The sequence below is a fragment of the Toxotes jaculatrix genome, chromosome 18 (assembly GCF_017976425.1).
Source record: "Toxotes jaculatrix isolate fToxJac2 chromosome 18, fToxJac2.pri, whole genome shotgun sequence".
NCBI lineage: Eukaryota > Metazoa > Chordata > Actinopteri > Toxotidae > Toxotes > Toxotes jaculatrix.
Window position 1 is genome coordinate 11,413,720 of NC_054411.1, and position 10,583 is coordinate 11,424,302.

Genomic DNA, 10,583 nt, shown 5'->3' on the forward strand with positions numbered 1-10,583 from the left:
AGGTGAAAAGAAAACCCACTGACCGTCACTCCTTGGAAATACAAAGTTAGTTAAGTGTTTCTTTACATAAGATGTAAATTTAGTCAATTTCATTTGACTCTACAAACAGATAAAAAGACTAAATAGTAAACAGAGAAGAGTCAAATTAAATTGACGAGAAACAAAGTAATATTTATGAAAGAAAGTATGACTTCAAACCCTCATTTGAGTGCGTGAGATTAGATTTATTGCAATTAATTAATTAATTAATTAATTAATTAATTAATTAATTAATTAATGTATTTATTTTATTTATTCATTGTAGTTGGCAGGAGCCGAAGCAACACAAAGTACATATAGAGAATAAAACAGGAACTGAGTGAACTTCTAATGAGGTCGATCCCCATTTTGACTGAGCTGCACTCATCCCCATCATTCTCACCAGCCACTAAAACCATAACAAACCCAACACTGTGGTTAGTTTCACCACACACACACTAGTTCAGTGAACTGTAACATATTCAGTAATACAGATGTTGCTAAGTACATCCTGGATTAACACAGGGCTTGTCCACGTTTATTTTTAACACTTCTTTCCTTGTGTGGTTCAGTGGAAAAATGTTTCCCCATCCGCTGAGGCGACTGGCATTAGCTACGGCACGTACGCCAAACATGAGCCACATCTATTGATTACAATAGCAACAACAAAAAAAGAACATATCCATTGTTTCTGAGCACATTTTTGTTGAAATTTTGAAAAAGCCACATTGTTAATATGAGACTACCTTTGGTCTCCAGGCGCCTGAAGACAACCAAACCATGTTTTAGAGTCCCTCTTAACATCTGACATCAAAAGTGTGAATTTAATTTAATTAATTAAAAAAATCGATCTGTCCTATCTGGCGTGTATAAGGGAGACAGATCTATGTTCTTCACCTGTAGCAGCGAAAAATATTTTTTTCCACAACATTTTGGTTGTCGATTTACTTCTCGCCAGCTAAGTTAGAGACAATACAAAGCTTTACAACAGAACTAGGAAGATTTAAAAAAAACAAACAACAACAAATGTTGCCAAAGCATCAAAATACAGTTTGTCCAAGTATACAATAAAGAATAAAACACTAAGATCGATATACATGTATATTTTAATTATATATTTATAGTATGTGCATGTATGCATGTGCGTTTAGGTAATTCACTGGACTCCCTGACATGTGTCTGAAAGATAAAGGAACCTTTTCATGGTCCACTGCTGACACCTAGTGCTGGCTGCTCTGATCTCTGTGAAAGTCTCTTACACGGGAGGTTTGACTGAACTTTATCAGATCTGGGTTTATTGAAAAAAATTAGATAAAGCAATGATATAAAACTTTTTCTCTTTATTTCTCTTCATACAATACATTCATAGCAGATTTATCATACATCATCTTCTTTAAACTTACCTTTTTTAAAAATCAGGCATAGTCAATACTTTTAGTGACACGCTCCCATGCAAACATTAGTTTCTTTCATTGCACATTTTGTTGTTTTCTCTATTATATGATTAATTAAAAAGAAAAAGCAAATTAAGTCACTCAGATTGTAACATCTCACATCCACTTACTTGGGTTAAAAAAAAAAAAGACAATGCAAACAGTATTTTCACACCTAACCCATCAAGTCCACATGTCATGCTGCAGGCCACCAAGCCCGCTGAAAGTCTACAGGCAACAAAGAGGCAGGCAGAGTACATGCACTCTCCAGCAGATAACATTTCCATCAACCCTTTTCAGAAAACTTTAATTAATCTTCAAAAATTTCCCTCAAACACAGAAATGTACTTTCATGATTTCTTTCAAATAGTAGTAGTCTTATTTTCTTTAAAAAAAAAAAAAAAGATCTTTACAAACATTTAAAACTGTAAGGCAGCAGGTTTTTCTTAAAGCATCAAAAGAGGTTTTATTCTTTCTCCATCGCTTTTTCCAGCTTAATACTCATCGAGCCACACAAGGTGCTTTTTTTTTAACATAATGTTCTCCACTGAGGACAGAGCAGTAACATATTGTAGAAGAGCATGTTACTCGAGGCTCTACGTGTTTTCTGACTTTTTCAAAAGAGGAAAATGTGGTAAAATAAACCAATAGAGCCAAATTTTTTAACTGCTTCTACACATGGAAAAAATGTGGGACAAATGAATATGACCATGAGTAGACAGAAACTGAAGAAAACTAAAATTTGTCTCTCTATTCTTCTGGTCCACCTTTCATGCGACCAAAATTTTGGAAAACCTTGCGTTTCAAAAATAATTATGATTATTATAATTAATTATATATTGTCACATATCTGAGCTTCAATTGCTGGTCACTGTAATTAAATAAGCCTCTATATTTTCTTTCATCTTTCTTAATTTTCTTTGCATTTTCCCATCTTGATTAAAAAAAATAAATAAATCACTCTCATAGAGAAATTATCCAAAAATAAAATAATAAGTTACGTGGTGTAAGAAATCCTTCCTATTAGTGAACTTTGACTTGCATAGAGAAAAGTCAATGTGAAGCCATTTTCAGACTTTTTTTGTTTTTTGTTGAGACATCAATGTTTTGAGCACAGCAGCTTGGAAATGATTGGTTATTGGTTATTAATGACCATTTCCAGTTCTAATTCATACCATCTCTGATCAACACTTCCACAGACCTTGGAAAGACCCTCTCCATCATACTCTGCATTAATCACTATAGTGCGTCAAAGCGATATAGCAAAGATACTTTACATTAAAAAAAACAAAAACAAAACCAGAAATAAACTGAGCATTACTTAACAAAACTCTTATGTTTATGGTGTCTTCACTGAAGGAAAACTGGAACTTGTTTTGATCAGATCCTGTGAGAGCGCAAACAAATCAGTTGCACAAAACTGAAATAAAATCAAGCCAGAAAAGGAAAAAATTAAAAATGAAATCCAAGGTAAGCATCAGTTCTACAGCCACTGTGAGAACTGTCCATCTGTCTTCCTTTCAGGTCTTCTGTCTCACTCTACCGTCTTTCCTTCAGACCACCAGAAGAGGAGTCTGACCACATGTTTATTTCCACGCAGTGAGGAAAACAGGTCACCCCCATTCTTGACATTAAAGGGCCCTCTGTCCCCATCCCATTTAAGCACAGGGCAGTACGTACTGTCCCTTACTTCGCTCAATATCCCAGGATGTTTGTGTCACCGAAATTCATAAATGGGCATACTGTGCTCTCGAACATGGTTTAGGTTTAGAGACTGGTACCTGCAGATTAAGTTTAAAAAAAAAAAAAAAAAAAAAAAGAAGAGAGTAATATCAGCATAAGAAAAATTACATGTACTTTTATTGAATTTAGTTTGTAATGCTGCTGAGCTTCAATTAGGATTGGTAATTACCATTCAGAGCTCCTATGGTAATAGTAACCCTCAATAGTGGCTGTGGACTTCTGGAAGCAGATGTAGTAGAAGCCTGCAAAGGAGGCACCGCTGATATCTTTGATAGTGTGGTCTGGAACTAGAAACTGCTCCTGAGAGTGAAGGCAAAAGAGTACAGGTTAGAGTTCAAAGCTAACACAAGAGAGACTGAGAGAGAGAGAGAGAGAGAGAGAGAGAGAGAGAGAGAGAGAGAGAGAAAGAGAGATGAGATGAGATGTGACAGTGAGATCATGCACTAACCTTCCACCTCATGAAGACATAATCACTGTTGTCCAGTGCTTCATAGTCAAAGTCATCCGAGTTGAAGCTTTTGGCATATTTGTAAAAAGGCTGAAACTTGCCCTGGTTAAGAGCACATGAAATACTTGTTAGAGAACAGAAACTAAAGACATGACAACGAGACAACAACCACAGCTAAGGATGCAGTTTTTCATTTTCTCAATTGAGTGTCTGCCATGTAAAATGTCATTATTAACCATTACATGCTTATAGAACAGAAAATAAAAGACTAAACTTAAATTTTCACAATTTACAAAGTGAAAGTGAACTGGTTAGATTAAGAGGTGCAGGCTACAGTTTGGGTGAACTTAAACCTCCAACATGTATCATGTGTCTTTACCATCATATGGAAAACTGTTGTGGTTGCTCATGGTATACATCCTGCAGTCTTCTAAACTTGAGCGATCATTTAACACAAGCCCTGCCGCTGAAAACGTCTCCAAATACTTAACCAATGAACAATAACACCAATAATACTGCACCATATTTACACACTGCCATTTAATGTACACTAGATTAATCAAATTCTTAATTCACCAATTAATTATTAACAGCCGTACCTACCTGCAACAAAGTAAAATGACAGAATAAAGATCAACAGAACATACCCAGTGCTTTCTGTCCACATCCTCATCTGCGTCCCACTTTCTAGTTAAAAAAGGCCTCTTTCGGCTGATAATTTCACCAGCAAAGAACGTTGTGAGAGTGGGATACTCCTGTCACACAGAGAAACAAAAGTGAGACAGGAAGAAAGGGTTGAAACAAAGCTGCCAGTGAAACGTTTTCTAAACTTTCTGAGCACAGATTGTATTTGTTTTCAAGCTGCTTAAAACAGTAAAACAGGCTCCGTCAATTCATCCCTGTGCGACATGACGATGGTTGGGGATCTGTTGTGCAGCAGGTCATGAACATAGTACATGACAGCAATCGTGATGCAACCCCTATCATTTTGTATTTTTTTCCCCATGTCTTTCATATCTGTTGATATCAAGATGCAGCTGTGCATAGCAGTGCATGCTGCTTTATATTCATGTATATAGACGTACTGGATTATGTTGCAGTAACTGTATAAGCTCTTAGTTTAATCTCCCATTAACACCCTGTCAGTTCAAACATAACTTACTTCTTCAACAAACACAGACACAACATGGGTAATGACTCATCTTTCACTCCTCTCTGCCACAGCCAAATTTTACTCCACCATCCAGCTGACCTCTCCCCTTCCACATGTTACATAATGTAATGGGTATACAGTTGACACACTTTAGCTAAGGACTAGAGTCTACACCTTAAAGAGGAGGCTTGAACCTAATGTCCCCTCAGTTTTCTACCTCTAATCTTTGTCACAATTCAGCCTGCATCAAGCAAGTGGAAACCAGTTTTTACTTGATTAAACACAGTTAAAATGCATAAACCAGTTTGTGCTTACTGTCTGACTGAATAAAGGTCAGGCATACTACATCTGACCTAGTTTCAAAGCTTACCTCAGTCAGGCCTTTGATCTTCAGGTATCCACACAAATATGAGTCCTCCACAGTCACATGCTGACCAAGACAAACAGATTTAAGGATCACATAATTGGCCTGAAATCACAGGTGCAAAAATTGTTCTTCTTCTTTATGATGAAAGAAATGGCAGTAGGATTGGTGTGAACAGAAACAAGAATTACAAGTGGGCAGACAGGTAGGCATTATACTTTTGTTCTAGCAAGCCTGCTGATTTTATACATCAATTTCACTCATTTAGGTAGCTAGTTGCACAAAATGCTAACGTGTTTGGGTAGTATGTGGACTGCAAAAAAGGTAACGAAAACGTTCACTGGTGAAATTTGGTTATAATTCAAAATGAAATGCCAGAGAAGAGAAACAGTCCCCTGTGTTGACTCAATATTGGTTCAGCGTGTTAGTTGTTTGAAATAGAGCTAACGTCTACGAAGTTAGCAAGTTAGCAACTAGAGCTGCAAATACATGCTGACTTTGATTCGAAAATTTAAAAAAAACGAATGTTAACAACAAATAGCGCATGTCACAGACAAATTTACCTGCAAAACAACCTCAACGTCGTACGAGTTGCCTTTACTTTTCTGGTGACCCCGAAACTGTGAGCCGCTGTACAGCAGCGAGGTAGCCACCCCCGGCTGGTAGGTGTTGATCGGGGCAGGGGGGACAAGAGACGCCGAGGATGAGCAGGCCGAGTCGGTAGTACTGCAGCACTCTGCTCGGACAGGCATGATGAGCGCCAAAGTGTCACCGTCAGCAACCGTCATGAACTTTGTGACTGATCACACCGCAGCTACAGAGTGAAGGGCCCCTGACAGAGGAGCGTCTGCCAGCTGCACAGAAATCCCCTAGATCCAAAACTTTGTTCAGTTTTGTGAGCTGTCCATGGACTGGCTCCTGGGAAAGCGTACTGCAACGTCTCATTTGAGAATCCAGCGTCCCTGAATCTCATTGGTGCTCGGTTTGAGCAAGAATCTTATTGGATAGTGTACCAAAACGCATTCTGGGAGAAGTATTCAATTATCTACACGACTACTGCCATGAAAGAAATGAGGGAAATTTAATGTTTTGGTCCCTGTTTTAGAAAGTATCCTTAATATATGTATTATTATCATAATAATAATAATAATAATAATAATTATTATTATTATTATTATAATTATTATTAATAATAATAATAATAATTATTATTATTGTTCACAGAAGATTTTTTTAAACAGTCTTAGGAGCACTGGACACAATATCCCACTACATCTCTCTCTCTCTCTCTCTCTCTCTCTCTCTCTCTCTCTATCTATATATATATATATATATATATATATATATATATATATATATATATATATATATATATATATATATATACATGCATATGGATTTATATGATTATTATATTATATATATATATATATTTTTTGGGGGGGGGGGGGGTTATATAATTAGAAATGGATTTGCTTATTTTATTGTTTTAGTTCTAGTTCTAGTGTTAATGTTCCTTAAATCAAGTTGTTTTTAAAGAAAGATGAGAGTAGTGTATTTGTTTGGCTGGGGAACAAGGAAAAACACTGAAACAGTATAATATATAATATTCTAAAGTTCTTTATTACATCAAAACAGGCAGCAAGTAATTGGAATATGTGTCATTGGTTATGGAACAAATACAGAAAACAGATAAATATTTTTACTTGGACACAATAAAATTTGTTACAGTTGTCCATTAAGGCTTCTCCATTTTTTTTTAAATTTCATGAATAAAATGAATGTTTGGACTCAGCTGTCTCAAAGATTACCCTTCTGCAGCTATTCCAGCGGTTCACACAAATGGTCCACATATCTGTGGATGTCTGAGATGCGCATGCGGCTCCGCTTCAGGTCTTTGTCTTGAATCTGTAGAAATCCATGAAGACAAAAAGCAAACAATAAGAAGACAATGAGGTACAGAGGTGAGGTTTGTTATTCTTACTAAAATATGAATTGGGGTGTTTGCTGTGATGGACTTCTGGCTCCCTACCCCTTTAATAAGGGCCACTTTCCAGGCATTGACACGTGTAACCAACTGAGTCTCTCGGTCATTGATCTTCAGCAGGTGGTTATCGTGGCTGGTGGCCAGTGCATCCATCACTGTGTCTTTGTCTGTAAACAGCTACACAGAGAAAACACAGGTGTGTAAGGCTGAGGGCACTGACACTGGTAATGAACCATGTCCTCACATCACCTGACCAATTCAGATTAATCTCTGTCACATTAGACTGCTATTATTCTTCCACATCTTTTCATATGCAAGCTAAATTGAACAAATGCCTTTCAGGCCTTGAAGAGTTTTGACTGTAATGTAACACTGGAGAGTCAATATGGACGCGTGTGCAGACAATAATATGCTTTAATGTTATAACATATACTTGCAGTCATATTCTGTTATTTCTGAGAGGGAACAGAGCAAACTTGAGAGAGAAGCTGTCGTCAGCAGTTACTATTAGGCTGTAATAGTCTACAGTGACCATAATGTAATCCTATCCTTTAGAGAGTCACCTTGGTCCAAAAGAGGTAACGCTTACCATTCTCACATCATCTGGCATGTCCTCTTCCATGTTGCTGTTGGCCACTTTCTCCAGAGTTGCAACAGCAATCTCTCGCACTTTCTGGTGATAATTATCTTCCAGATCTCGACAATGGGCAAATGTATGAGTGCGTCAAAGAACTCACGTTCATAGGACTGCATTATTGACGAGGCAAAACAGAGAATTGCCCTCGGACAAAGATTTCATTTTAATTGAATCCAATTCAAATTGGATTAAGAGAAAGCTAGGGAGTTTCTGAAAATCTTGTTGAGGGTAAGCCTATAACAGAGGTAGCTTTTGCCATCATGCTCTGATAGGTTAATCTGGCATTGTATTAAGATGTATCCTGATCTTTTTCTCAAGAGCATATTTACTTATCAATATATAAATATAGTAAACAGTTCATTAAGAACAGTAATGAATCAGAGTTATTGGAAATTATTCAAAACTTTTCCAGGGCAGTGGAAAAGGATATGTCCCTTGAACTGTTTCGCTGAAGTTGCCAACCATGTCTGAGATGTTGATGTCCAACTGTTTAATGATATCCTGAAATGAACAGACAGCATCACTGTGAGCAAATGTCAGCCTAAACCAAAGTGGCATAGTGTCTGACATGCAATCACACGTTAAACTATTTCACCTCTGTTCATAGAGTTATATGAGAAGTTTATTTGGAGATCAGATGCCTACAAGGTAGAAAAGATGCACACACAGGCACAAACTCAAACAAACACACTCATACACACACCTGCACACACACCTACCTCCAGTTGGCTGACCAGCTGAAACTCCAGTGACATGAGGCTTTTACAGAGCTGGTTGATTTCATCCTTGCAGTGGCGGGTCTTAACCTTCTGTTCGTCTGGGTCTGATAACTGCTGCAACTCCACTATCCTCTAGAGAGGCGTGAACAAAAGAGATACTGATCTCTAACGGCAGATTTAATGAGTTATCTACTTAAGTTCACTGAGTGTAACCAAGTGCAGGTATCTTGTATTCTTCCTAACTAACCTCTTTGTGTTGCTTCTCAAAATTTGCCAATATCTGTGATGCTTTCTGCTGGTAATGTGTCACAGCCTCTGTCTGACCACTGAAGAAAGAGTTTACCTCTGTCTCTCTTCGTTTATGCTCAGCCAAGCCTATTTCAAATAACTGCTTGCACAGTTCCACCATTTGGTGCTCAAATGTAAATGTAGGGTCAAGGAATTCAAGGACTGATTTCAAAGATTATATGTCATTAATACACCAAAATGGATGAGAAAGCTACGAAACAAAGGATATGTTTGAAGCAGATGAGCCACCCCTGTCACACGGTGCAGTGTCTCTGCCTCCGGATCATCTTTGAACATGCTCTTAAACAGATAAGGGCCATTGAGGAACTCCACAAAGGCGTCCTGTAGGAAGGAAGAACTGAACTGACACACTGTATACACATTTCAAGTTTGAGAGCTCTGTGGACAATGACTGCATCACCAAACGAGAACTTTATATTACCGTGTGTAACTGGAGTTCAGCTTTCTGGATTTGCTCAGCATCAACAGCTTGTTTTATCTTCAGCTCTTCACATCTCATTTCCTCAAGGGCATATTGGTATTTGATAGATGCTTCAGTTTTCTGCACAGAGACACATGATTTAGTTATACAATATAAATACGTCCTGTTATAAATACCTATGAGGACAGTTTCCAAACACGCTTAGGCACAGTAATGGTTTTAAAGAAAATTATCTATAAAAGAATGTCTATTGCTTGAACGAAGAAGTGTACAAAATTTATATGATTACAGTAGATGACAACTTGTGTCAAAACACATCACTGTTTATACTTACCGTCTTCTCATTAAGTAATCTGTAGTCTAGGCACTTCAAGTTTGGAAAGTAGGCAGCAATAAAAAATTTGTAATCATCCTCCTCAGAGACAGGATTCCCAAATAGGTTGAGGGTGAACAGGTTCTTAAATTTCCTGAGATAGAGCACCTTTGAAATGCATAAGATTTGCATTAGGTTATGTAAACATTCTGTAATGTTATACTCTGAAACTGTAGTGTGTGACAGAATATGACAGATTTATGAAAGAAATTTATTTTACGTTGTCCAGCTGGCGGAGGTGGTTGTTTGCAATGCAGAAATGAGTGATGTTCTCAAGTTTATCCAAGTTTTCAATCACAGAGATTCTGTTGTTGGACAAATTCAACAATTCAAGCTTCTGCAAAGACTCCAGACCCTCCATTTTCCCTATTCTGTTGAATGACAGATCTGAAAGACACATTCAGAATTATTGTAATTATTACTGGTAGATACTGGGCTGATAAATGTTTTCTGTGTGTTTGTAAGTACCTGCACCATTACGACAAGAATGTAAATACAAAGCTTCATCTTACTGAGCCACGTCAGATTAATCAGACGGTCCAAGCCCTCAATCCTCTCTATGAGGTTGTTGTTCAAATCAAGCCTGGCCAAGGATGTGAAGTCCCATAAGTGGTCAATCTTCAGGATGTCTGTGAAGAAATAACCTCTCACATACCTAAACCCAATTCATACATTGATATACTGATTGGTAATTTCAGGTTTTTACTCACTTCTGTATTCCAGGCATATTTTAAGGACTTCATCATAGTGTACTCCCTCTGCACTGACAATACACCCAGTTTGCTCTGCAACTGCCTTCTGCAGAATCTCCTCATCAATTAAAATGGGCTGAGATTTCCCATGAAGTCCGTTCATGCTGCTGTGGAGTTTTAACCCTCTGCTCGAAGAAGAAAAGTAGATCATATTTTGTTCATTTTGAGCTTAGTACATTCACTTAAAGATGATAAACAATAAAGTACCAAAAAAAAACTGATGGTG

General features: G+C 37.4%; 2 protein-coding genes across 2 annotated transcripts; both read right to left on the reverse strand.

Moving 5' to 3' along the window:
- Positions 1–1,368: 1,368 nt before the first annotated feature.
- gid4 (GID complex subunit 4 homolog) lies at positions 1,369–6,100 on the reverse strand. The gene is made up of 6 exons (XM_041062890.1): positions 5,723–6,100; positions 5,166–5,225; positions 4,290–4,397; positions 3,643–3,744; positions 3,364–3,494; positions 1,369–3,232 (listed from the first exon to the last, which is right to left on the reverse strand). The coding sequence occupies exons 1-6, from the start codon at positions 5,945–5,947 to the stop codon at positions 3,169–3,171; spliced, it is 690 nt and encodes a 229-aa protein (XP_040918824.1). The 5' UTR covers positions 5,948–6,100; the 3' UTR covers positions 1,369–3,168.
- An 880-nt stretch (positions 6,101–6,980) lies between these two features.
- Positions 6,981–10,460, reverse strand: drc3 (dynein regulatory complex subunit 3). The gene is made up of 12 exons (XM_041062876.1): positions 10,316–10,460; positions 10,118–10,234; positions 9,826–9,992; positions 9,567–9,713; positions 9,233–9,352; positions 9,020–9,132; positions 8,750–8,924; positions 8,503–8,634; positions 8,214–8,284; positions 7,736–7,859; positions 7,192–7,323; positions 6,981–7,067 (listed from the first exon to the last, which is right to left on the reverse strand). The coding sequence occupies exons 1-12, from the start codon at positions 10,458–10,460 to the stop codon at positions 6,981–6,983; spliced, it is 1,530 nt and encodes a 509-aa protein (XP_040918810.1).
- Between the last annotated feature and the right edge of the window lie 123 nt (positions 10,461–10,583).

Bases quoted from the DNA above. Each gene is read 5' to 3' on its own strand.
- gid4 (XM_041062890.1), bottom strand. From the start codon at position 5,947: ATGACGGTTGCTGACGGTGACACTTTGGCGCTCATCATGCCTGTCCGA. The intron at 4,398-5,165 runs GTAAGCTTTGAA...TCTGTGTGACAG, and splicing joins AGATCAAAGGCCTGACTGAG to GAGTATCCCACTCTCACAAC. The intron at 3,495-3,642 runs GTTAGTGCATGA...CTTCACTCTCAG, and splicing joins ATGTCTTCATGAGGTGGAAG to GAGCAGTTTCTAGTTCCAGA.
- drc3 (XM_041062876.1), bottom strand. From the start codon at position 10,460: ATGAACGGACTTCATGGGAAATCTCAGCCCATTTTAATTGATGAGGAG. The intron at 8,635-8,749 runs GTTAGTTAGGAA...ACGCCTCTCTAG, and splicing joins TTGAGAAGCAACACAAAGAG to AGGATAGTGGAGTTGCAGCA. The intron at 7,324-7,735 runs GTAAGCGTTACC...TTCTCTGTGTAG, and splicing joins TGCCAGATGATGTGAGAATG to CTGTTTACAGACAAAGACAC.